This window comes from Chelonia mydas, chromosome 9, assembly GCF_015237465.2.
Source record: "Chelonia mydas isolate rCheMyd1 chromosome 9, rCheMyd1.pri.v2, whole genome shotgun sequence".
In the NCBI taxonomy this organism is placed as follows: Eukaryota; Metazoa; Chordata; order Testudines; family Cheloniidae; genus Chelonia; species Chelonia mydas.
In genome coordinates, this window is record NC_057855.1 from 2,833,131 (window position 1) to 2,861,045 (window position 27,915).

The following is a 27,915-nucleotide window of genomic DNA, read 5'->3' on the forward strand; positions in this document are numbered from 1 at the left end:
GAGCAGTGTCGGGTGCAGCAGACAGAACAGTCACCGGAGCGGGGTCTGGACTGTGAGAGCCTCACCGCTGCGAGAGGCAGGCGTGATCCTGGAACTCACCGTGTTCAGAACCAAATACAAACCCCAGTTCTCGGACTTACCTTCCTCTTCCCACTCCCCCAGAGAATCCCCATGTCATAAAGTGGACTGGGCCCTTTCAGAGGGAACAACTGGACCAGAGCCCTTGTGCCGCATTAGCAGCCTTTCGCCGGATAGAGGGCAGCTGGTGTCTGTAAGGAGCCAAAGAGGAAGTTGTGGCAGGAGGGAGCTGTCAGAGGCTCCTTTCAAGAGTTTGAGACATTAGAGGAACAAGACTTCAGCCAGCCATAGGGCTGGGAGTGGCCTGCTAAAAGCAGGGACTTGAGTAGACTTTATCTTGGGAGTTTTGAGTTCTGTTTGCAACTGTGATATTAATAAACCCAGTACCTAAGGGAGGGGGTCTTTGCACAGAGAGTAGCCTATGTGTGAAGTTTATTGAGGAGCCCAGGAGGAAGGGAAGCTGAGGCAGGGTGCTGCAGAGCCACCCCTGGCTATGAAGGGGTGCTTGGGAGGTGGGCTGCTTTGCTGCACTTTTGAAAATTAATCCTGTGTCTTTTCTCCTACTGGCTGGAAAACAAGAGAGAGAGAGAGAGAGAGAGAGAGTTATTGTTGTTTTTGTTCTTAAATACTTGGGTGATATATTAGAACCTAGAGTGATTACTAAGAATGTATATAGCCCCACTGATTTATGGCACTTTACAAACCGTGGGGTGGGATCCCCAATGAATGTGTTGGAAGAGGAGGAAAACTAGGTAGAAAGGCTTCCTGGAAGCAATGGGTTTGCAGGAGGGATTTGATGCTTGGTGGGAGCCAAGTGGGCGGCTGTTCCCTGCGTCAGTCGGGGGAGCAGGAGAGAAGTTGTGAAGCCAAAAATGGACACAGGTTTGCAGCAATACTGGGAGGATTTGTGCCATGGTGGAAAACGTTTGTGGGGAAGGAGGGATGATGGAAGGCCCTTTTAGCTCACCCTGTCCCTGCTCCGGCCACTGCAGGACTGATCCTTTGAACAGAACTCACTCAATTCTGCTTTAGATCAGTCCTGACTCTTCTTTTTAAAGTTCAGATCCCCCTTTCCCTGCACCAAGCCCAGGCACAGGACTTTGCATGGGGCTCGAATCCTCTCCACTCAAAGGCTGCAATGTTGTGGATGAGGTGCTGGTCACAGGTCCTGTGGCTCTGTCTCCATCCCTGACCCCAGAGACCAGTGCAGGAGGGGTGCCTGCCCTCTCCTGCCTGTGTTCTCAGCAGTCTGCCAAATGCACAGAGAAACCCCACAGTCCTGTGAAAGCTGCGGTGGGAGAGAGGAGGGAGAGAGGAATGATTTGGCCCTGAAAGCAAGTCAAGTCATGCAGCTGGTGCTGAGTGCAGGAGGCCACTCAACGCATCAGTGGGACGTGGTTTAAAATCGGGAGGCTGTATGATTCCGAAAATCCCCATCTGGCCCTGCTGAAATCTCAGTCGAAAATTTTCACTTGATCCTGGTCCCAGCTGGCTACTAATTTTTGGAGCAGAGCAAACAGGTCTGTGGGGCTACTGATTCCTGGGGCTACTGGCTCCCAGTAGCGTGAGAGATTTGCAGACTTGGAAGTCAGCAGCCACCTGCCTATTGACAGCTTTAAAAGGAGGGTTCCAAAGTCATTTTCTTGTCCGGGCTGACTGGGCTTTTCCTGCCCCCATGCTGTGTGTCTGCCTGCAGCGCGGAGCGCTGGTCTCCTGCGTTCTTTACAGCCTGCATGAGACTTGACCTGCTGCTTAAGGAGTCCGTCAGACCGGCAGCCGTGGTCGGTCAAACCCTGTGCTGGCTAACGGTGGCTGAGAGCTGGGATCTGCAGGCTAAAGGGGCAGAGCTAAGCGCACAGGGTGGCCTAGGGACTTCCGTCAGTGGCTGGGGAGCCTTTCGCCACCACGGGCAGCCGCTCACACCCAGCCCATGGGCATGGTGGCCGAATGCCAGTCCTGTTTGATGGGTGTGGCGCGACCTGTGAAGTGAGCCCGTGTTCTCAGGCCGCTCCCTACAACTCTCTGCCTCACTCCGTGGCCGCTTAGCAGGCTGCAGCACTGAGATCCCTTGATAAAGGCGTTAAAATACTGTCGCGTAGCGAGGACGGGCCGAGTGCGGCAGGCTGGCCTGTCTCCCGCTGAGGTGGAGGTGCATTGGCGGACATTGCAAGGGGATGCGGGAATAGCTGCCGCCAGGGCAGGCGATCGTGCACCTTTCACCAGTGCCACCTTCAGCTAGAAATGTTTTTAAAACACTGCACCCCCCAAAAAAGCCAAGGGGAGGAGCAGTAACCCCTTCTGTGCTTTGGGTCATTCTTGGCAGCCACAGGAAATGATCTGACTGCTCTTCCCAGGCCCTGCAACCCCGCCCTGTGCAGTGCCTGCCTCTCGATCCGCCCGGGGCTCTGCCCCCTGGGGTTAGTGCACAGGGCGTCACCAAAGAGCAGTGCTTGGGACACGGAGCTCTGTCAGAAACACCTCCTGGCTGCAGCCACTACGTGTCACGGCTTCCCAATCTGCCGCTGATCTCCCCGCGGCTTGCGGGGCTGCCTTTCCTGGCCCGCCACCCCCACGTGCTGGCACGTTTCTTTCAGAAAGCTTGCTGGCTGGCTGCGCCCTCTGGAATCTGCCATTCCACACACATTGCACCAGCCTTGCCCTGGTTCCCCTAGGGAGTGTGGCTGGTTTGCAAGGGGAATACAGAGCTTACTAGGGAAGCAGCATGATCCAGGGAATGGGGCATGGAGATGGGCGACTCCAAGACTGAGGGCTATTCCTGCCTCTTCCATGAGCTTGCTGTGTTAAGTCTGCTTTGGTCAAGTCACTGCTGCTCTGAATTCCCCCCTCTGTAAATTGGGTGGATGGATGACCAGTCAGCTTAACTTCTGTATCTGAAAGGTAATGGTGCAAATAATTAAGCAATCAATTTGCAAATATCTAGAAGATAATAAAGTGTTAAGAAACAGTCATCATGGATTTGTCAAGAACAAATCGTATCAAACCAACCTGAGTGCTTTCTTTGACAGGGTAACAAGCCTCGTGGATGGGGGGAAGCGGTAGATGTGGTAGGTCTTGACTTCAATAAAGCTTCTGATACTGCCTTGCATGACCTTCTCCTAAACAAACTAGGGAAATCCAACCTAGATGGAGCTACTATAAGGTGGGTGCATAACTGGTTGGAAAACTGTTCCCAGAGAGTAGTTATCAGTGGCTCACAACCATGCTGGAAGGGCATAACGAGTGGGGTCCTGCAGGGATCGGTTCTGGGTCCAGTTCTGTACAGTATCTTCATCAGTGATTTAGATAATGGCATAGAGAGTACACTTTTAAAATTTGCGGACAATAGCAAGCTGGGAGGGGTTGCAAGTACTTTGGAGGATAGGATTAAAATTCAAAATGATCTGGACAAACTGGAGAAATGGTCTGAAGTAAATAGGATGAAATTCAATAAGGACAAATGCAAAGTACTCCATTTAGGAAGGAACAATCAGTTGCACACGTACAGAATGGGAAATGACGGCCTAGGAAGGAGAACTGTGGAAAGGGATCTGGGGGTCATAGTGGATCACAAGCTAAATATGAGTCAACACTGTAACACTGTTACAAAAAAAGCAAACATCATTCTGGGATGTATTAGCCGGAGTGTTGTAAGCAAGACACGAGAAGTAATTCTTTTGCGCTACTCCGCACTGATTAGGCCTCAACTGGAGCATTGTGTCCAGTTCTGGGTGCCACATTTCAGGAAGGATGTTGACAAATTGGAGAAAGTCCAGAGAAGAGCAACACAAATGATTAAAGGTCTAGAAAGCATGACCTATGAGGGAAGATTCAAAAAATAGGGTTTGTTTAGTCTGGAAAAGAGAAGACTGAGAGGGGACATGGTAACAGTTTTCAAGTACATAAAAGGTTGTTACAAGGAGGAAGGAGAAAAATTGTTCTTCTTAACCTCTGAGGATTGGACAAGGAGCAATGGGCTTAAATTGCAACGAGGGCAGTTTTAGGTTGAACATTAGGAAACCACTCGTCAGAGTGGCTAAGCACTGGAACAAATCGCCTAGGGAGGTTGTGGAATCTCCATCATTGGAGATTTTTAAGAGCAGGTTAGACAGACACCTGTCAGGGATGGTCTAGATTATACTTAGTCCTGCCCGAGTGCAGGGGACTGGACCAGCTGGCCACTCGAGGTCCCTTCCAGTCCTATGATTCTATGATGTGGATTCTTAGCCACCTTTGAGATCCTGGAGTGAAAAGGCCACACAAGCACTAAGTAGCCACACTGCTGTTTCTGTTAAAGGAGTTCTCTTTAGCACAGATGGTAGAGGCCAAATAATAATGGCAAGGGATCTAGTCCCGGCTCCTGGGGGTGGAGTGGAATCTGACTACCTCTTGTCTGCACCATGTGGGTTTGCTGCAGCTGGAGATCTCCTGGGTTGGGTCAGGATTTGTGCTTGGATGGAATATCATGTGGGTGCTGCAGGAAATGCAGCTGGTGATTTAGAGGAGCTCATTCTGCTGAGTCTGTACTGAATCGACTCTCCACCCACACAGCTAAAGAGCACTGTGAGGTGAAGGTCGAGATGAGTTTTAAAGTCACAGTCCCGACCGCTTGTGGTCAGTAAAGACCCAGTGCTTGGAAGCATGGAAGCCCGGGCAAAAGGAAGATCATTCTAACACTGCTGCCTACCCAAACGAGATCCACCGGTAGTTTCCATGGGATATGTCACTTTCTCCACTTCCTGTCCTGAGTGGCTGGGTAGCACTGCGGTGCTCTGTTAAACAGCTGCTGTGTTTTACCCGAGAGGTGACTGCCTGTGAGTGGCTGGGGAAACATACAGAAAGATGCGATATCAACTCATGCTAACACCCCCCACCACCCGTTTCCCAGCAGAAAGCTGAAACCTAGAGGGTGCAAACGGTGGTCATAGTAACTAGACAAAGCTGTTGCCTTCCAACAGAGTCAGATGTAAAATATTTAAGTACCTCAGTTTGAAATGAAAGGGGGAAAAGCCAGGTCCTGAGGTTAATAGAACCTGCTCACTTTATTTCTGTTTATCTAGACTAACATACTTTGCAATGCCCTCCCCCTGCCCGAAGCACAAATAGCTTCTTTGCTGAGCAGTTCCCTTCCACGGTATCGGGGCTGCCATCAAAATACATTCTCGTCGCCTCCCAAAGTGCAACGGTTTGCAAAAGGTCAAGAATATGGAATTCGTGAGAGCAAAACCAAGCTGCAAACCGGCACTCCATTTATTTTTTTGCCCAGAAAATTGTAAAAACAGGCTGAAATTAGCCAACAGCCACAGAACTCCCTGTCGTCAAAGGATTGATCGTGGAACATGCCCTGCCCACCGGTGCACACAGCTCTCCTGGCCCTTGCAGAGCTGTCGGAGCAGGGAGAGTCGTGGGCAGGTGTGTGTGAGTTATGGAACACTAGCTGAGCCGGGGCGGGCTCTGAGTTACTACTGAGACTTCTTTCCCAGGTGTCTGGCTGCTGGGTCTTGCCCACGTGCTCAGGGTCTAAGTGATCGCCAGATTTGGGGTCAGGAGGGAATATTCCCCCGAGTCAGATTGACAGAGACCCTGGGGGGTTTTCGCCCTCCTCTGCAGCATGGGGCACAGGTCACTTGCAGGTTTAAACTAGTGTAAATGGTGGATTCTCTGTAACTTGAAGTCTTTATACCATGCCTTGAGAGCTTCAGTGTCTCAGCCAGAGGTTAGGGGTCTATCACAGGAGTGGGTGGGTGAAGTTCTGTGGCCTGCAGTATGCAGAAGGTCAGACTAGACGATCATGATCCCTTCTGGCCTTAAAGTTTAAGAGACCCAATCCTGCAGCTGAATCAGCGCAGGCTGTTCCTTATACTGCACAATCAGGGCCTTAGTCAGTGAGGCCAGTGGTTTTCAACAAGGGGTACGTCTTCCCTTGAGGGTACGCAGAGCTCTTCCAGCTCATCTAGATATTTGTCTCATTTTACAACAGGCTACATAAAAAGCACTAGCAAAGTTAGTACAAACTAACATTTCATACAGACAGTGCCTTGTTTCTACGGCTCTGTACACTATACACTGAGATGTAAGTACAATATTTATATTCCAACTGATTTATTGTATAATTATATGATAAACAAGAGAAAGCAAGTCATTTGTCAGTCGCAGTGTGCTGTGACACTTGTGTATTTTTATGTCTGATTTTGTAAGCAAGCCGTTTTTATATGAGGTGAAATCTGGGGGCACAGACGAATCAGACTCCTGAAAGGGGTTCAGTAGCCTGGAAAGGTTGAGTGCCACTGAGTTAGGACACCCTGTTTCAGAAATGCTGTGATGAAAACAATCCTTGATCTTCTGACGTTCACACCCATTGTCTGATGAGAGACGTCAGATCCTTGAGAGGATTCTCCGTGGAGATGGGTAGAAGGGCTAGCAAGTCATGGTGCTGTGAACACCAGTGCACTGATTGCTGTTTTATTTTGGTTTTGTTCTTTTAAATACGGGCCCCGTTTGTTTGGTGAAACCACAAGCATAGTTGTTAAAGAGGTAACTAACTCTGCTTTCGTTTTACTTAATTTCCTTAATTCCTGAACCCACCCTCTCTGCTTCCGTCGTCTTAAAAATACAGGGATCTGTGCACATAAATGCTTTAAAATCTTGCAGTTATTTCTTCGGAGTAAATGGCATTTATCAAATACAATAATTTGTTGTATTCTTAGGAGGGGAAGTGGGCTTCAATGATAGGAAAGTATGATTTGCCCAACCCTAGCTTAAGGGTTTCCTGGATCCCAGATTTTATCAGGTTTAGTGTCCAAGTTTTGTTCCTAGTTACAGGTTTTGTTCTAGATTCAGATCATTTTTAGCACAGGCTGGACAGATTCCATCATCCTTATCACAGAACCCAGTAAGTCAGCTCTGTAGTCACAGCTCTCTAGTGGGAGGCAGTGCGGCCCTGGGGGGAGATTAACAAATACTCAGGGCTCTAGTCCCAATTTGCTGCATCAGTAGGAGTTGTGGGTGCTCGGCAGCTTCTGAAAATTAGCCCCCGCCCATATTTTGAGCTAGGTGGTCCAGAAACAAAAGCATGATTTAAAAGATAGGCCTTAACCCTTCAGTGCCTTGGTTTCCCCATTAGTAAAATAGGGACAACATTTCTTACTCACCTTCATCAAAGTGTTTTGAGAAACACATGTGGAAAAATGCTATAGGGAGAAGACACGTTTCCATCTTATTTAGTTTAGAGCTTACAAAACAAATGTTTTGTCCTGTATTTCCTTCCTAAAAATTTAGGTTCCTATATTTCTCAGGTTCCTAAGGGTGGCAAGGAATCATTGGGAGATATGAATGATGATTGTGGTTCCGAGTGCATCATTTGTCACTTACCTCGTGAATTCCTGGAGGCCTTCCATGGTTTCTGATGGGCCCCGCTCGATTCTCTTTTGTGCTATTTTCGGCGTAGTAGTCGCCGTGTTGGTCCCAGGATATCAGAGCTAACACCTTTTATTGGACCAGGTTCTGTCGGTGGAAGTTAGACGTTTACAGGATAGTATCTCCCCAGCTTGTCTCTCTCATGTGTTCTCCTGCTGTTTTGTGTTTTAATGATTTCATTTCCCCGGAGCAGAAGGCCGACGTAGCCAGTTCAGTGGAGTTGGGTTTTATTTGTTTGTGTGCGTTCCGGTGGCTTCTGCAGTATTTCAGGCTTGCAGAACTGCTGAGGGAAGTGGAGAGACTGCATGTCCGGGAGCAGCACAACTCACAGCGTGGCAAGGTGGGGAGTGCCTCGGATTATTTGTCATTGCGGTGTGCGCTCTGGTATCCTCGAGGTGGCCAACAGTGGAAGTGAGAGGTGAGGGGTCCAGGTGGGGGAGGCATGGCTTGAATCCCTCCCAACATGGAGCTCAGAAGGGTTGTGAAGTCACTGATTACCTGGGACGAGTCAACCTGCCACCAACTCTTCAAGACATGGGGGTACCCAGGCCTCGTGGTTGTGCAGGGGGGGTTAGGGCCGCAAAACCTTTCCCTTGTGATGTGTGTGGGGTCAGTGGTGCAAGTGGGGTGGGGAGAGGACAGAGCCCTAGCTCCTCCCTCAACCAGCCAGGTGCAAAGGAAGCCGCATCCTGAAATTTCACCCCCAGAGCAAGAGGGGTCTGGCGAAGGAATCCTGACTGCCTGAGTCATAATTCCTTCCTGGGTCTCTTCCTAGGCTAGCACAGCTACGGGCCGTCCCTTAGCTGGGCCTGAGCCCAAGGCTTGCTCTGGGCCTGGGGTGAGCTCTTCGGTGCAGGGCCTGCCTTCTTGCTAGACATGTGTACAGCGCCTAGCCTGGCAAGGTCCAGATCCCAGTGCGGGACCTCTCTAGGCATGGCTGTAAAATGAATAGACTGATTTTGCCACTCTCGTTTCATCCTTGCTTTACACTCACTGGGATGGGGGCTCAGTGCTGGGGTGGGGCGGGCTGGAGAAGTCCCGAGACAAAGAGTGTAAATCCACTGAAGTTGCAGTCGGGATGGACGTGGCCTGGGGAACAGCCCTTGAAAGAAGCTTTGTTCTTGTTCAGTTCAGGGTGTCCCACTTCCACTTGAGGGAAGTGCGGTCTGGGGGGTGGACCCATCCCTGGGGGCTGGACCCATCCCTAAGACCTACACTGTCATTTGTTTCCGTCTTGGTGTATGGGCTGGTATTCGGCCACATTGCTGAGTGGGTCAGGAATAGCTGCAGAGTAACACTTGAAAGAAAGGGTATATGCAGATCACGCAGCCACCTGTTCCCCACATTCCTGGGGTGTGAGCTACCTACCCACGTCAGTAGCCAAGGCATTGCCTCTACCAGGAAGTTAATGTTCTGATAGCTGGAATTTCTTCTGGCTCTTTCATTAACCTCTCCCAGAAGTCAGGTCTGATTTTGACTCTCTTTGCCATGAAGAGGGTGCATTAATTCTAAGCGCTGACCCAGCCCTGCTGCCGTGAGCCTGTGTCCTGGCGGCTCTCAGTGAGTATCGGGCTCGGTTTCTGCCCCAGGGACGAGGCACGCTCGTGTGGGTGGAGCAGCCTGTGAAAAGTTTTAGTGCTGATGAAACGTTCCAGAGACGTGAGCCATATTCAGAGGGGGACCAAACTGAAATCAGCCCTGTCACGCCGATGTAACTGACAGCAGAGTTACGCCTCTTACCTTGCCAAACGGCAGCGTAAACTCCCTTCCACTGCGCCGGGGCTTTCCCCCTTGATCTGCCTTGGGGGGCACAGGGCACTCAGTCTGAATGCTCATGGATTCCTCAGCCTCTGTGCTGAGCCTCTCCGGGGTGGGGCGGGGGGTGGGGAGTTAATATCAGTGTCACGTTTTGGGGTGCAGCCCAGACCAGTCAGGGGCTGTGTCACCGCTTGTCCTGTAACCCTTAAAATACTCTGCTGTTGCTGCTCCATGTCTGGATGCTCCCAGCCAGCTGACAAGCCTGCACCGCGGGTCTGTGTTCAGCAACCCTGGTTCAGCAATTCTGACCCCAGCAGCCTGCTTGTTATGTCACAACCACACTCTGGTCTCCACCAGCCTGGGTTACCACTGTCCAAGTGACCCCAACACACCCCCAGGCCTGAATTTCCCCCAGATTTTCTACCTGAACTGTCCTGCCCTCTCCTGGAACGTTCAGAGGCGTAAAAAGCTCCATCGCTCCTTTAAAGAGACAAAAGCCCGGCAGCACGTTGCTTTAACCGGCATTAACAATCACTTCAGGGCAAACACAGCACTGGGTTGATTTGTGATAAACCAAGATTATTTCATCAAAAGTGATAGGTTTTAAGTGAGTGTAAGCACAAGGGATAAAGACACAATGGTTACAAGCAAATAAAAGTAAAGTACGCTTCCCAGAGGCTAAGACATAACTCAACAAGCACCACCTTGGTTGTAGGTAGATTTCTTACCAATCCTTTTCTTTCCAGCCATGGCTGACTTTCTCTCAGTCAGGACCTTGCACTTTTTAAGGACATAATTCCAGCACATATCCATAACTCTTCGTATGCACCCCAAACATAGATTCCAAGAGCACAGTAATGATCAGTTCCCAGAAACTTCAACCCCCCTGATTGAAAGACCCATTTTTCTCAGTTCACAAGAGCTCTGTCCCCTTGTGTCTGTCCAGTGATGGATGCCAAGATGGCTTCTTCTCTCTCCGAATTGTCCCAAACTCACTGTTCTTCCATGCCAGTGGACTTCACATCCCCCATATGTAAATGGGGCTTCCATTGTTTTTGTTCACACCTTGCTTAATTTCACTGGAGAAAGGTAGACAGCTCCCTTCTCTCCTGCCTGGCAGGAATCCCATTTCTCTCTTAGTTTGGTCACTGACTTTAAAACATAATATCAGCGAGTATCCATAATTTCTCCTACAGTGTAAATTCATACATTATACAATGATAGTAATCACCAGCGTGTCATTAGCTTTCAAAAAAGACCATACTTGATGCACTTTTATAATAGTCACATTGTACACAATCAGTTGAGTCAGTTGCTTGTCATTTGTGGTTCAGAGCCCGGCAAGGTTGCTAGGTTGATGGCTTTGTTTACCTTTTATGTAAATGTATCTTCATTGCCGCTGCCTGGCGACCCGGCTAGTCAGACAAACAAATACACATTCCTTTGTCGAAGACAGACTGGGCTTACACATTGCTTGCCAAACACTTTAAAAGGACATAATTCCAGCAGATATCCATACCTCTTTGTACGCACCCCATACTAACGATCAGTGAGCTATTAGCTTGCCAATGATAGCATACATGACACCGTTTAGATACAGATCAGGACAACAGTGTGTGTGAGGTGTAGCGAGTATGTCAGGCCTGACAACTGCTGCTGACATAGAGTAGTGAGCCACCAATGGGCCTCTGTATCACAGTTAGTTAGCAGACTGGCTTGCTTACATGGACACCTGTCTTCTACAAACTGGCCTGAGCTATTGAGCCTGCTTCTCCCCTGCCTTGCACCTTATGTGCAAAGTGGGTGAAACTTGGGCCCAGTTACAGGGCAGAGGTTGGGGAGAGGAGCCCTCTCCCCAATTTGCAGAGCGGCTGCTCCCCAATGGCTGACGTGTTCCAGAGGATCCACAAAGCCATGGATTCCCTGGCCCCACCCGTCCTTCAGCATGTCCCAGCAGCACCTCTTCCTGTCCCATGCATGCCACCACACAGCTATCCCCGCAGAGCTGAGCTCCTCATTGCACAGGGGCTGCACATGGGCTGTGGGGCAAACCTCCAGCACGACACAACCTCCCCACTTCCTGGGGAGCCTCTGCTCCTGCTGGGGATAGACTTGCCCTGAAGGGAATAAACTCAGTAGGAGACAGGCAGCGTAGCACAAAGTCCTGTGTGTCCTGTCCCCTGTATGGCAGTGCGGGAAGACAGCTGCTCTGCAGGCCAAGGAGTGTCAGTATTTTTCCTCAGAGGCATCAGCATGGAATAGAAAAGTTCCCTGGGATGTTCTTTCCCCTGTAAGGTACCCGTGTGCTCGAGTGACTCCCTGCCAATAATGGAATGAGACTGCCAGGAGACGTCCTTTCGGGGCACTGAGCCCATGGCCCGGCTGCGTCTTTCTGAAGCGTGTCCCGTTGCTCAGTAAAGCAGAGGCTGGTCCTGCGAACTCAGGCTGTTGTTTTGTTTAATTATTATGGAGGCGCCCGTCTATAGTAGGGTTGGGTTGAGATTTGCAGCCAAAGTGGTTAAATGCACGTGTGCAGTGGAGCCCTATTCCCCTGGAGTCATTTTCTTCTCCGAATACGCGCTCTGTAATTGGAGGGTGATGGTAGCCCTGCTATTGCTAGGAGCTGCAGTGAGCTGGGCCTTTAATTCGACAGCGAAAGCAGAGTTTCACGGCGGCGGAGTTCCGCGATCGGATGTCGAACATGACACTCCTCGAGATCCTGGTTTGCTCACTTACAGCTCTCTGTCCATCCCCCCCACACAGTGGTGATAAATTGCAGTGCTGTCGCATATCCAGGGGCATGTGATGACTTCGGAGGCAGGTTTATGGGTCAGTTTAGGACGCTGCATTATTAGGGAGTGCCTACTTGTGTCCATACACCATCATCGTAGGCGTCCTCGTTTTCTCTGCCCACCTGATTAAACAGGGCCAGGTGCCCCCTTGCTCTCCCACCTGCTTGCCAGGTGTGCACCTGCAATCTTGCACCACGTCCATGCCGTCACCCTTTGCAGGGGCCAGATGTGAGGGGAGGCGTGGGAATGTGTGCTTGCGAAAGCTGTTGCAGCACCAGTGTTAGAATTGCTGGAGGCCACTCCCAAGAGTTTGTACCTGCAATGCAGGGGGCATGTGTGCTACAGATGTACCCGGACACGTGTTCCCCTCACCCTCCCGGTACACTCTATAGACTGACAGGTCAAGTCACTGCAGGCCACCTGCTGCAGGGTCCTTCCAGGTAGGGGAGCCCCTTTCTCAAAGATTGCTTCTACTCAGGACAGTTGTTTTCCACTCCTCACCCCCACCGGGAGGGTTCTCCACCCTGACTGACTGCAGTGGGGGTTGAGGGCACTCAGGGCCTTGCAGCATCAAGCCCTATTTGCAGGGAGAAGGATTTGATACCTCGACCGCACAGTGAAAATGCTGGAAAGTGCAATGTCTCTGCCTGGTGTCAAGGAAGCTCCGACCTTATTCTCTCTGGCCCCGCACCTCACACCAGTGCAAAGTAGGTTCTGACCGCTCCCCTTTGGAGGGGGTAGCACCTGGCCCAGGTACGAACGGCTGCACAAGGTGCAGGGCCGGGGAGAATCAGGGCCCCTGCATACAAGCACAGCTCCTGGCTCTGCTGTAGAAGTCCCCAGTTTTTGTGGGTTCAGTAAAGCTTGCCGGTATGTTGTGCTGTGGCTCCAGTGATGATGATACATTGATTGAAACCAACCACTTACCACACCGTTAATCTCGACTCACTGCTGCCCCCAGTTACTGGAGTGGGAGAGAACAATTATCCTCTCTCTGTTTCCCATCTCTCCCAGGGTTCGCTGCTGACGCCTGTCACCATAGCAATCTGCACTGGGTGCACTGATGGATTTTCTTGATACGCTCATATAAACGGTCACTAACGCTGTGGTTTGACACTAGCTCTTTTCCTGGTGTGTGGCTGTTATTTAGTTTTAACAAGTGTTCTGGAATCATCACTTTTTAGGGGAGGGGAGGGTGAGAGTGATTTCTGTGATGGCACTTTAAAGTTGCAGTTAATTTAAGTAAATTAGAAGCCGTTTACGCTCTGACATGAATGGTAGTTTTGGTGTGTTAAGGAGCTGGGAGCTGCCTGAGTGAGTCATAAATCAACCACCCCTTCTGACAGCTGCAGCCTGAATGGAGGAAAATGAGAATAATGGAATGTGTAAGTTTCAGGGTAAAATGTTTAATTGCCACAAACAAATGTTTAAAAAACATTTCGGTGAGTTGTGCTCCCGAGATGTAATGCAGGGCTCGGAGTGTTTGCCGTCACATCCTTGGCAAAACTGTTTCATGGACACAAAGGATATTCAGTGTCCTCCCAGTGCCGATGAGCGGTGGAAATGCTCCCCTTTGCTGGATGAATGTTCTTTGCTGAGCAACGGGTTTCAGGAAAGGCCGGTTTGAAATCCTGCATTTGGAATCTCTGATAATATTGCTCCATTTCCCCCTCCACTGAGTTCAGACACAGACTTTCAGCCAGAGTACTTTTGTTCTTGCTTCTTTGCTCTTTTTCTAGACAGAACTCCATCTCCTTTGAGAGCACACACAGTGTCTCTCTCCTCTCGAACAGTCTGCACTTTGCCGCACACAATGGCTGTCTGTCCATGGAGGCAGCAGATTCCTTAGGTATTTAAAGTTTTCAGTGCACAGAAAACAAACGCTTAACAGTTTCATAGTCCAAGACGCAACAAATACAGAGTGCACTATACAGGTGCTGTATTGAGGACAGTGTTGGAATTGCAAGGTATCACTTTAAGAGTGTGTATGTGGGTGGGGGAGGAGCTGGGGGAAAAAGACAGATTAAAGTAAGGTAGGGTAGTCGAGCCTCTGCTTTTAGAGAGCAGCCTGCTTTGTCTCTTTCTGTTTTGGGTTCTTGTGTATTGTTGCTCTGAAGTCTAAGGCGTAAGTAGTGTTACTCTGCAACCTTCCAGCAGAAATATTTATATGTTTTATCTACTTTCTGAGTGTGTGCTCTATGAGCATAAATGCTCAGGACAGAGATCGTAAGAACATAAGAATGGCCATACTGGGCCAGACCAAAGGTCCATCCAGCCCAGTATCCTGTCTACCGACAGTGGCCAATGCCAGGTGCCCCAGAGAGAGTGAACCTAACAGGTAATGATCAAGTGATCTCTCTCCTGCCATCCATCTCCACTCTCTAACAAACAGAGGCTAGGTACACCATTCCTTACCCATCCTGGCTAATAGCCATTAATGGACTTAACCTCCATGAATTTATCCAGTTCTCTTTTAAACCCTGTTATAGTCCTAGCCTTCACAACCTCCTCATGCAAGGAGTTCCACAGGTTAACTGTGCGCTGAGTGAAGAAGAACTTCCTTTTATTTGTTTTAAACCTGCTACCCATTAATTCCATTTGGTGGCCCCTAGTTCTTATATTACGGGAACAAGCAAATAACTTTTCCTTATTCACTTTCTCCACACCACTCATGATTTTATAGACCTCTATCACATCCCTCCTTAGTCTCCTCTTTTCCAAGCTGAAAAGTCCTAGCCTCTTTAATCTCTCCTCATATGGGACCCGTTCCAAACCCCTAATCATTTTAGTTGCCCTTTTCTGAACCTTTTCTAATGCCAGTATATCTTTTTTGAGATGAGGGGACCACATCTGTACGCAGTATTCAAGATGTGGCCTTACCGTGGATTTATATAAGGGCAATAAATATTCTCCGTCTTATTCTCTATCCCTTTTTAAATGATTCCTAACATCCCTTTTGCTTTTTTGACTGCCCCTGCACACTGCGTGGACGCCTTCAGAGAATTATCCACGATGACTCCAAGATCTTTCTCCTGATTAGTTGTAGCTAAATTAGCCCCCATCATATTGTATATATAGTTGGGGTTATTTTTTCCAATGTGCATTACTTTATATTTATCTACATTAAATTTCATTTGCCATTTTGTTGCCCAATCACTTAGTTTGGTGAGATCTTTTTGAAGTTCTTCACAGTCTGCTTTGGTCTTGACTATCTTGAGCAGTTTAATATCATCTGCAAACTTTGCCACCTCACAGTTTACCCCTTTCTCCAGATCATTTATGAATAAGTTGAATAGGACTGGTCCTAGGACTGACCCTTGGGGAACACCACTAGTTACCCCTCTCCATTCTGAAAATTTACCATTTATTCCTACCCTTTGTTCCCTGTCTTTTAACCAGTTCTCAATCCATGAAAGGATCTTTCTTCCCTCTTAGCCCATCTTATCTTATCCCCCTCTTATCGCTTCACCCACCACTGAAATGCAGACACCTTCGGGGCAGAATTTAGCACCAGCCAGATGAGCCAGAGGGGTTACTTAGGGCATGGCTACACTTGCAGATGTAGAGCGCCGTGAGTGAAACCTGCCTTCCTAGAGCGCAGTAGGGAAAGCGCTGCAGTCTGTCCACACTGACAGCTGGCAGTGCACTGGCATGGCCACATTTGCGGTACTTGCAGCGCCATTGGGAGCGGTGCATTGTGGGAAGCTATCCCGGCATGCAAGTGACTGCAACGTGCTTTTCAAATGGGTGTGGGGGGTGGAGTGTGACAGGGAGTGTGTTGTATGTATGTGAGGGGAGAGAGAGTGGGTTTTTGGGGTGCTGAGAGTGTGTCAGCATGCTGTCTTGTAAGTTCAGACTCCCCTCCTCCCTGCCTCTCTCTCACTTACTCAAAGCAAACAGTAAATGTTTGCTTTTCCTTAGAGCTGATAAGCAGCTGGCTTCTCCGAAACGGCGCTTTCAACGGGCATTTCCGCATTCCTGCAGCCGATTTCACAACAATGACAAGAGTGGCCACTTGACTTAAGGGGATTATGGGACGTTTCCAGAGGCTGATCAGAGCGCAGTAATGCAACAGCTCGTCCACACTGGCACCGCGGCGCTCCAGCGGGGGCGCAGCAAACGTTATTCCACTCGCTGAGGTGGAGACCAGCCGCGCTGTAGCTGCGGAGTCAGAGCGCTCTACGTGCCTTGCCAGTGTGGACGGGGAGTGAGTTAGGGCCCCCGGGGCTGCTTTATTGCGCTGTAACTCGCAAGTGTAGCCAAGCCCTCAGTGATGTTAGCATCACATATGAATCACCAAGACTCCTTGGGACCAATGGTTCAAATCCCAGAAAGGGCAATTTAACCCTTCATCTTCCTGAGCTAGAAACTGACTTCCATGCAGTTTACTGTATGGGGTGGTGGTGGTTGGGTGACTCCTATAACCAGGGTCCTGTCACCTCTGCTTGGATATTGGACCACTAAGTGATGTGGAGCCTGATTCACCTCTTTCCCCCAATGCAATAGCACGGAGTTGTGATGAGAGAAGCTGTTTGAGCTGGCAGGGAATGGGGTTCCTGGCATTGTGTCCTCTGTGATGGAAGCTCAGCGGGTGCTCAGATCCCCAGCATGGTCCTGCAGAGCTCAGATTAGTTAACCTTAAGGGCACACATCAAGGGGCATCTGTTGTTCTGGGAGGACTGGGCTGAGCTGGTTTGGGGGGATTGGCAGTGGAGTGGTGTTCCTTGTCCCCGGAGTTATTCTCTTGTGTATGAGCTTGTCTTGTACTAATGGCTGTGGGCTGTGATTTGCTATCGCCATCTGGATGTTGTTATACAGTGGCCTGGTTGAGCGTCCTTTTCTTTGTATTAAACACAGTTATCTTCCTTATGTTTTCTAGTTTGTACAGTTCTCATTGTTCGGGTAGATTCTGTATTCAACTTCAATTAATAGAGAAATCCAATATATACAAATCAGAGATCCAGTGGCATTTTCCATAAGAGGACGTGTTTGCCCCAGTGTCACTGGTCAGAGTTCTTACTCTCTTCCCCACTGGTGGATGGGTTAGACAGACCAAGGCTTTGTTTGCTATGGCCATGGTTGGGGGGGCAAAGGGGGCACCACAGACAATCCCTTTGGGGTTCTCCGCCAGCACTGATGCTCTCTTTCACCTCTGCTTTTAGAGAGCAGCCTGCTTTGTCTCTTTCTGTTTTGGGTTCTCATGGGCACATGAAGTGAAGGATTCTGGCCAGCAGCTGGAGAGGAGTGCAAAGTGTGTGTGTGTGTGTGTGTGGGAGGGTGGGGGGGTGCTGATCCCTGTGCATCTGTAGAAGAGCAGCCAAAATATGGCCCTTAGTTTTGGTGTCCTAAAGTGCAGCAGCCCTACTGACAGCGTATGGGCAAGAGTCTCCCTTCGCTCACTGCACAGAAATCCCGTTGCCTTCTCTGGGATTCCCATGTACTCAAGGAGGGCAGGGAACCCTAAATATAGACTAATGCACTGATAGGAAACTGACAGCTGTACAGGGCAGTCACCTGATCATGGGGCTCTGAGAACCAGCAGACAGGCTAGTGAGCACCACACGCAGTGGGTGAGGGGTGGGGTTAAACGAGACCCGTAGCACTGACAGACTGCAATATTCTCAATGCTTGTGAGAGGGGGTAAGGCTGATGTAGGTGAAGTCTCTTATCTAATGGGAGACCCCAGAGCTGTGTAAACCAAACATGTCAGTGTGATCTAGTGGGTAGGGTGCTGGGTTGGGTCTGAGGAGACCTGGATTCTGTTCCTGACCTGTTAGGGGACCTTGGGAAAGTCCCTTCCCCTCTCTGTGATCCTGTTTTTCCTCCTGCCCTCTTTGTCTCTTGATTAGTTCGAGTGTAAGATTTTCAGAGTGGGACTCTCTCCATGTGTGTGTACAGCGCCTAGCACAATGGAGCTCCAGTCTGAGTGGGTGCTACTGTAATACACATAATTAATAATGGTGCATCTGGAGGCAGAGTGGGCTCTACGCCTTGTGTTTACTCTCGGTAACAGAGCACCTGTCTTGGTCATTAAGGGCTATTACTTCAGCATCGACATTTGCCATTTCAAAGTGTTTCAAACAGTCACTCCACAAAGCTGTACCCTGCCTTCCTTTTAATGAGAACATTGCTAAGTCTCTGCTGCCCTATCCATGGTTTGGTCTTTATGGGGTTTCTTCCCTGTCGCACTCTGATCTGAATCCAGGTGTTCGTTTCAGAGAGTTTCTCAAATCTATTCCATCGATACAGTGAAATAAGGGGAGGTAAAGTTTGTCTTTTTAAATGCATTTGCTTTGCCGCACTAGAGCATGAGTGCTGCAAGCCAAGTCACTGAGGAGCATGTTTTGGCCACATCAATCCCATTCCATTTTCACAGAGCAGGAAAGCGGATCTGGAAGCAAAACAGAAGGGTGTGCAGAGTTGTGCAGCTCAGCGATAGGAAAGGATTTTGTGCTGAAGTATGTTGTCCCTTTTAAGAGCAGGGAAAGCTGGGAACCCCCGCGCCAGGGTATAAAATAAGAGACCTGAGAGAGGAAAGTCAACTTCAGTTCAGGCCCTGGGGAAAGCATGAGCTGCGGTAAGGAACCTAATTAGGGGAGCCCTTTTGGAGGTAGGCATGGTGTGTGCTTGGATTTTGTTCTTAGTACTGTATGTTTCGTTTAGTGCTTGTAACTTGGGGCAATATTGTTGAAGGACCTTTGAACAAATAAGAGAATTACAATATTAAGCCTAAAAGAAAAGGAGGACTAGTGGCACCTTAGAGACTAACCAATTTATTTGAGCATAAGCTTTCGTGAGCTACAGCTCACTTCAAAGCTTATGCTCAAATAAATTGGTTAGTCTCTAAGGTGCCAGCAGTACTCCTGTTCTTTTTTGCAAATACAGACTAACATGGCGGCTACTCTGAAACCTGTCAATATGAAGCCTATGTTTGATTAAATCACATCACCGATTTAATGTGATTTAAATCACATCACCCCAGCCTGGCCAGAGTTGAAGGATCTTTCAGTATCCTTTCCTCTCGCGAAAGTCCCAGACCGTCTCATGTTGTTTTATTGTTTGACACATGAGCTGCCTCTTGCTCTGATTTATTCAGACATTTCCCCCACCTTAATTGGATGATGTGCTGCCTTTGATGTATTTCCCACGAACGAACAGCCTTTCCTGAAAATTACTGCCGCGTAAGGGCAGCGGCACTCGAGAAAGCTGCAATACAATTACCTGTTCAATCTTTGTTGCTGTAAGAGGAAACGACACCGAAATATATGGCCAAATTCAGGTTCACACAAGCAGGGAGTCTGCTTAAAACCAGGGGCTGCAGTTTGCCTTTGGGCCAGCAGCTCCAATCCATTCCCTGGATGCTAGTAACTGGTGCAATTACCATCTGATGGCTGTTTGATGACCTGTGCCAAAGAAGTAGGTGGTCATATCCTGGCTCCCAGTTAAAATGTCCTTAACTCTCCCCGCCTCCTCTGCTGGCGTCCTCAGTAGATAGGTCAACCAACAAAGGGTCCGTTCAGCCTGCCTGCCTTCCACAGTTGGGGCTGTTGCCCCCAGATCATGCTTGTGATGCCTTGGCCAGGCCACATGGGGGAGCCAGCACTAGCTAGAGCTACTTACACCTGTTCTGTAGTCAGACAGAAGCTTTCTGTGCCCGGGGCTGTTAAATCAGCGGGAGGCAGGTGTGAGTAATGATGAGCAAACTGCAAGAAATCCAAGAGCTTTCAAACAGAAGAGGAGAGACTCAGTATGGGACTCAGAGGTCACCCTCTGTCTCATCCCATGCTAACGTATTCCTAAGGCCCCCCCCTCCAAAAAACTATTCTGGGTTGTGGGGAGAATCTCCCTAAGAGAATACCAAGCTTATGCTTGTTGTGTGCAGGTCTGAGCATTCAGGGGTTTAGGATTTAGTTCAGGTGTAAGCATCCGAAGGTCCAGGTGCCTACCTGAGACATAACCGGGCTGATCAAAATCCCACTGCTTCACTGAGAAGCTCCAACCCAAACATAGCGTGCGAAAGCCAAAGTGCAGATGGCAGCTCTGGAATGTGCCAGGCAGGGTCTCCCCTCGTGTATAGAACGTGACCCCTGTGACGGGAGGTTCTTCTCCTCCCGCGTATGTCAGAGGAAACCAGAAAGCAAAGGCAACCCAAGGAACGCCATGGTGATCAGATTTTATTAGGGCTGTGAGAAACTTGGCAACTTTTGTTGGCAGCTTAGTTCTTTTCAGTTTTCTGTGAATTTGGGGATTGGGCTGGACCCAAAAACTCCAGCTAAAACTCAGCTGATGGGGAAACCTGCAGAAATGGCAAGACCCATCTCATTACCACTCAAAACCATAAATCAGCCCAAACCGACTCCAAACTAGGCCAGGATTGGCCAGAAAGCTCATAAATGTTGAACCTTGAGCCAAGCTTGACATAAGGTTTGTCAGATTTGTAATGAGACTAGGAATCAGGGGCACTTGTCTCTGATATTACTGCAGTGACACATGTACCTGACAATATAATGGTGTCCCCATTTGCAGCGTGAGGTAATGGGTAACTGGTGGTCTAGGGACATCATTCTGGCAAACACTCTAAACACCACGGTATAATTTTTTAATGATCATCTTCTTCCTACCTCTACCTCAGAGGAGCACCAGCATTATACCAAGGAACCCTGCCTAGAATTAACACTCCACGGTACTCTGTTAAGCACAATGGCGTAGAAGATCACATTCACCAGTTCTAAAATGCCATTCCTGCCGCAAACTATAAAATGATGCTTTTCTCTTCTTAAATTGGCAACATGGTTTTAAGCCGAGCCCTTTCACACTAACTCTCTGCTCCTGCTGTCCTCCTGCATTCAGAGCTCCCAGAGATGTCCACGCGCACACTGTCTGCAAAAGGAATGCAGTGTCTCTGGGCTCTTCGTGTCATTCTCAAAGGAAATTTGTACAGCCCAGTGGTAAACTGTTGGAAACAGGGGCTCCTAATGGAAACACTGACACAGCCTGACCGGAGTTATATAATGGCTTATTAAACAATCTCACTCGGTGCATCAAAGTCATGAAACTGATTACATCATGATATACTGCATTGGGGATATTTCCTATGAAGTCACTAGTAACTTGCTTTTATTCATATTAATTTATAATCATATTATTAATATAATTTTATTAACTCCGTACATTATTTCTAAACCAGCTTTTCTGGTAAAGAGATGGTATGTCAGCGGTTCTCAAACTTCCTTGCACCACGACCCCCTTCTGTCAACGAAAATTACTACATGACCCCAGGAGTGGGAACCAAAGCCCGAGCTTGCTGCCCCGGGTTAGAATCATAGAATATCAGGGTTGGAAGGGACCTCAGGAGGTCATCTAGTCCAACCCCCTGCTCAAAGCCAGACCAATCCCCAATTTTTTCCCTGATCTCTAAATGGCCCCCTCAAGGATTGAACTCACAACCCTGGGGGCATGTAACCTGAGCCCTGCTGCCCAGAGCTGAAGCCCTCGGGATTTGGCTTTGGCCCCACGTAGTGGGGCTCGGGCTTCAGCTTTGGACCTGGGCCTCAGCAAATCTAACGCCAGCCCCGGCGACCCGATTAAAATGGGGTCCCGACCCACAATTTGAGAGCCCCTGTGGTTTATACATGATGGAATAGTCTAAAGGGTTCATTGGCACTTGCTTAGGAGGATGTGTATGACTTGCAATAAGGCAGCTCTTCTAAATGAATTTTCTTAAATTCTTAACCCTGTACTGTACTATTGATGTATTTTCTATTTACCTACTCGCTTGAGCTCCATTTTATATGCCTGCTTTACAATCCAATATGCAAGGAACCACAGGAAGTTATCTACCAGAGTCCTGGTTTATTTACTTAGGAGTTTACAGTAGCTGAGCAACTGACGTCTCTTGCCGCTTCTGGTATATTTTGTGTATCTAATACTTATTATTATCTTTGTAGAACCCCAACTGAAAGGAATTGTGACAAGGTTATTCAGCCAGCAGGAATACTTCTTGCAGATGCACCCAGATGGTACGATTGATGGGACCAAGGACGAAAACAGCGACTACAGTAAGGAAAATTAGCGTTCTTTGCAACCCGATGATAAATGAAATGCATCACCTAGTGGGTCTCACTTGTAAGCCTTCATTTTTGAAAAGATCAAATTAGGAAGAAGCCAGCTGTTCTCAGCCGTTTATTTCCATCGGCTCTTCCCCTTTAAATCTCTCCTTTATTGTTTTCACACATTGTTGTCCCCCCCCCCCCCCGCCTCTCCCTAACGCTACAACCACCATCTGGGGTGTGGAGGAGAATAAAAACGCGTGGTTTGAATTCTCGCCAGAAGAGAGAGGAGTGATATTTGCGCAGATGCTATGCATGTGGGAGAAGGATGTAGGGATTGTTTCCTTCAGGGATAAAAGGAAAGCGATCTTCAAGGAAAACATCTAAAACCTAACTAGACTTAGGAACCCAGGAATTGCCAGACTGGATCAGACCAAGAATCTGTCCATTCCAGTACCCCGTCTCTGACCACGGCCATTATAAGCTGCTTCTGAAGAGACCCTGCAGTGGGCAGTGATGAGACAACCTGTCTCCAGGGAAAGTTTCCTATGAGAACCCCACACTCAGAGGCTGGCAGAAGTTACCCAAACCCTTCAATAGATGGCAAGGTCCGGGGCAAAGTTTGATGCTGAATTTTTTCATGCAGCAGTCAGCAAGCCGCTGTCATTGGCGGGAGACCACGCTGCATGTCAGCACTCCCCAGTGGCCCATTGCCCTCTGCAAGAAAGGGCACAAAACATTTTTGTCCCGGGAGGTGCTGGGTGCCCTCAGCTCCCGTTGGGACCACTCTGAAGGATTAGGCCCCAGAGGAGATGCAAAGTGCCATCTGTGGCATCAGCTCTGCCCTCTCTGTGGGACTCAGGAGCCCTTCTGAGAGGGCAAGACAGGTGGCTCTCACTGACTGCATCAGCTAGGGCAGGGCTGAACCTTGTCCCCGTGCTGGGAGTCTGAAATCTGCAGGAGCGTTCACAGAAGGATGTCACGGCTGGCACATTCCCAAAGGGACGGGAGTTCTCAGTTGTTAATAGTCGGAGCAGAAGCTGGTCTTTGAGGGAGGCTCGACAAAGATAAAGTCCCCACATTGCAGCTGGGAGGGTGCTTCCCAGGGCAGGCAGACACATGTACTGGCTGTGCTTGAACCGGTGCGCTGAAAATAGCCGGATAGCTCGGGGTAGCCTGGACAGCGGTTTGGGCTAGCCACCCACATACGTGCCTGGGGACCCAGGCCTGTTTGTCCTTGGGTGGCTAACCCGAGCGGCCATGCACGCTATCCCCGCTTACGCTGCTACTTTGAGCGTGCTAGCCTGAGCAGCGCTAGGACGCCTCGGTCTCCCCGCGCCGGGAAGCACGTGTGCAGCAGCAGTGTAGACGTACTCTTATGGAGGGATAATCCAGTCTGCTTAATCCGGGGATCAATCCTGTCATCCTTCCTCAGACAGAACTCCTAGCGAACCCCCTGGAGGCCCTTCCTGAGTAAAGACTGCAGGGTTGGAGCGGTCAGTGGGGCCTGTTGGCTCCAATACTGGCTAGGCAGCAGTTCCACAGGCAGCCTCCTGGGGGCGGCGGGGAGCCCTCAGGCTAGAGCACAGTTTGAATAGCAGTCGGTGACGTGACGCTGTGCCCAAAACGGCGACGGGTCGGCAGGGTCACCGTGGCAGGAGTAGCACGTTTAACACGAGTAGGGCACTTATTCTCCTCCGTTCAGCCATGGTTCGAGCACAGCAAGAGTCCTACCTTCTGCTTCGGGAGCCAGGTCATGGGGTGATGCCGGCAGAGGCCAGCAGCTGAAATAACAGAAGGTTTGGGAAACATCCCTTATTGAAAACAAAGAACCCCCCCTGCCCCCAATCCAAAGGCTGTACCCAGCAGTAGCTCGCTGTAAGGGATAGGGCCCGATTCTGCTCTCTCACTGGGGTTTTACCACTGTGTAGGGCCTTTGATTTCAGGGAAGCTCCTCCTGCCTTACATCGGCAGATGAAAGAGATGAAACACTCAGGTCCTTAGGGTTTTGTAGCCACTGCCGTACAATGCGAATAGGACTGAGAAGTGAAGAGGCTGGTCCTGCAGCCCGTACCTGCAAGCAGCCCAGACTCATGGGAGGACATCAGTGGGTCTGCTCGTGTGAGCAAGGACTACTCCCTTGAGTAAGGGTTGCAGGATTGGGCCCTGTGACTTATGGGAGAGGTTAACGCAGTCAGGTATCTCAGTCAGGGGAAAAGAAGGCTCAGAAGGCATATCCGTCATCACACATGCCCAGGACTGGGAGAGAAGACGGGGATTAATTGTTCTCATCAGTCAGTGAGGATGGGACAAGAAAATAAGGGGTAAAACTGAAACTCAGATGAATCTAGGTAAATGTTGGAGAGCTGCCCTGCAGTGGCCCAGACTGGCAAGGGAGACCGCACTGATGGTACTCACTGCTGTGCAGAGGGCCGGACCAGGGTTTAGGCCCAGACAGTCAGCAATGACCGCTAATTTTGGGTGCCCAGTTTGAGACAAGGTGGGACTGATTCTCTGAGGTGCTGAGCACTCGCAGCTCCCTTTGAAGTCCAGCAGGAGCCATGGGTGTTCAGCACCCTTGACAATCAAGCTGGACACTCAAAACTTGTGGGCGCTTCAGAAAATCTGGGTCACGTAACGGGACTGGCGCGGTGCTTGGCACCCTGTGTCTGCTCAGGGCTGAAGTTCACACTGTAGGAGACAAAACACACACCCGTATCCCAAGCGTGGTGCCTGATTCACTCTAACCTGGCAGGATGCGGGGGGACAATCAAGATGGACGCTGCATGGAGTCTGTAATTGAAACACGTACAGGAACGCGATGTGCCATACATCACCACTTTGCATTGTGTTGGGGCAGACTGATTAGCCTTAGCAAAGGGAGCTGATTTTACATGGAATATAATATGTGGGTTTACTCTGGCAAGATAAACATTTAAAATGAAACGAGACACGTCCCTTCTACACGTCCGATGTAATTAAAACTCGTAATGAAAATCCAGTTATTTAAATAAGAGGGACTGCTAATATTTAAGCTATTTTAAAATTAATTGATCTATCTGGTGCCACTTCGTGTTTCTGTTCCTGGGGAAACAGGAGGTTGGGGTGTTTTTTTGGTTTTTTTTTAATACAGTTAGAAGCCAAGATCAAGCTCCATTTGAACAGGCGTCCAGCAAAACAACACTTAGTGCCTCTGCTGCCGAGGCCATGGGGCTAAAGCGACGCCATCGAGCTAAAAGTCGTGGGATAGATTCTTTTCACACTGACACTGGTGTAAATCAAAAGTGTTTCCATTGAAGCCAGTGGGGTTACCCCAAATATAAGAAGAGAACCTAGGCCCAGATCTGTGTTGTGATATCATCGTGTTATTACCCTGAATTTGGTCAGCAGGATTGGTAGGGTCACCTCTCACCATTTATGCGGTGTTGATTTTTTTTCCCTTTGCTTGGCATAATCTTTTAGTAGACTGATCAATATCGCTCTCTGAGCCTGGTTCATGACTCCAGGACCTCAGTTCTGTATCCAAGCTGTTTTACCCATTGATATGCCAGCATAATTCCACTGTAACAGAGGGGTGAATGAGATCCCCTGCATAGTGTATTCCATGTAAATGCTTTTTCCTGCACTCGCAGGGCCAAACCCCCAGCTGGTGTAGATCAGCATGGATCCTTTGATTGATCTACTCCCGTTCATACCAGCTGAGAATGTGGGTCACACAATGGGCCTCATTCTTGTCTCAGTCCACTTTTCCACTTGTCTAAATTATTTGGGCTAGATCCTCAAGTGGGGTAAATCAGCATAGCTCCATTGATGCCAATGGGGTAACTGCCTCGCTGACTTCCCCTGGCTTACTCCAGTCTGAAAGGAGAATCGGGCCCAATGACTTCAACAGGACTGCTTCCAGTCTGCCTGGCCATGCTGGGATTTTCAATTTCAAATCCTTGTTCTGGACTGATACCAAGGTAAAAAATCTCTAGCTTCTTACCCTGAGTATAAACACATATGAGTCACAAAAAGAGTCTTGAGGCCCGCCTGGCATCCTGTGCTCTTGTAGGAACTCCTTCCAGAACAGCTCTGCCACCTCCCTTTCCCCGGATTTGCCCACCTGCTGTGTAATCCCGTGGTGCCTTTACACGGAATAGGATATGATTTACCCTGTGGGTGGGGGTTGGCCCTTGGGGAGTGGGAGGGAATTATTCAAAACACTGATAGGTTTCTGTGGGGATAGTCTGGCTTATTGATCTTGGGTGGTGTCACTCAAAAGAATGGTCTGCGAGGCAAGTTTTCTATGTAAAACGAATTAGCTGTAGGGAGTGAATAATGACGGCCGTTTGCTTTCATTATCTGTAGTGATATGCTTCATTTTTCAGTTTTTTAAAAAAGGGGAGGGTTGGGGGGTTGCTTATAAATAGACTTGTTAATTAAACGAGGCTTTGGAGCATCGCTGTCGTATCAAAGGTCTGGCAATAAAAACTTGCCTCGATAAGGGAATGGCTCACGAGGAGCCCGCATGAAGGGTTTGCCCGACACTGAGGTAGTTACACCAGTGAGAAGTGAACAGGCAAACCGGCACCAATCCCGAGCATGGCGACTACAGCATCACCTTAGACCCTGATCTGCAAAGACCTGTAATGAGGCTGCACTTTAGACACTGACTTCCACCGAAGTCCTCCCGCTCCAGGAAACCACTCAAACATGGGCCTTCACTGCAGTGGGATTCCAGCACGAACTTGTCAGATGTGGGGCTGGGAGGCTGGATTGCTGAGACGGGGCTGCATCCAGCAGCATGTCTTTAGTGCCTGTTTTCCCACTGAAAGAGGGCTATCCCCCCGACCCTTTAGGCAGACCTAGGCGAGTGCCGTCGTGGCGTACCTGGCCTTCCCATAATGCTTCAAATAATTCCCAGATGCCGTGGGCCTGTTTTGTCTCTCATTCAGCTGTGCAACTCCAGTGACCTTCTGTGGAGTTACCCCTTGCTTGCACTAGGGTGTGTGAGAGGAGGTCATTGAAAACTGTCTCTCTGGCAAAACAGTCTAAACAAGCGCCCTCTCTGCAGCTGGCTCCCAGGTCTCGTGTGGAAAAGACTCTGGGGTTTATGGCATGTTGTTGTACTTGTTTTCTCCTGGTGCAGCTGAAGCCAGGTGTCCTACCCAGCACGTGTGCATGCAAACAGTCTCTTTGGTAACCTTAGTCTGACTTGGGTCTGAATTATTCCACTCTGTTAAACCAGGGTTAGCACTAACAGTCTGTGTCGCAATAACACTGAATCATTAGCATGCTGGGGCATAGGTGGCTCCCAAGAGAGAAGGGGGCAGGGCAGTGGGAGGTGAAAAAGATGATTGGCATCTGGATATCACCTTTCATCCAAAGTCCCCACTGTGCTGTGCTCACTTTACAAAGTGATTTACTAGCTGTACAATTATATCAATTTTCTGTAAAATAAATTGAATGATTAGGTATACTTATGTCAATAGCTAGGCAATAAACTGCAAAGCCACGTGATAAAAGGCATGCTATTGATCATTGAGCACCTCCCCTGCTTTCTACCCACTGATACATCCCCCTGGAGACTAATTTGAACATTCCAAACCCTTTGAGAAACTTCAGACAGACGCCTTTTGAATGAACGAGTGAATAAATATAAAACAAGCTACCAGTGAAGTGTTTGCTAATTCGTCTCCCCACTGCCCCCATAATTACCCTAGTCCAAGGTTTAGGAAAGTCAGTACTAACTCCCACAAAAGTGATGTGTGTAAGATCTGATATTTTCTCACTCCTCCAGGCAAACAGATGGGAGGAGTTCTATACTCCTGGAGAGGGACAAT

At 49.1% G+C, this 27,915-nt stretch overlaps 1 protein-coding gene across 3 annotated transcripts in view; it reads left to right on the forward strand.

The window, feature by feature from the left end:
• Nucleotides 1-27,915, forward strand: part of FGF12 (fibroblast growth factor 12) — a 276,273-nt gene that overhangs the window by 163,768 nt on the left and 84,590 nt on the right. For all 3 annotated transcript variants that reach the window (XM_037909407.2, XM_037909406.2, XM_037909405.2), the window contains exon 2: nucleotides 21,989-22,099. In XM_037909407.2, the coding sequence (XP_037765335.1) occupies nucleotides 21,989-22,099 (111 nt within the window). The remainder of the gene's footprint in view (nucleotides 1-21,988; nucleotides 22,100-27,915) is intronic.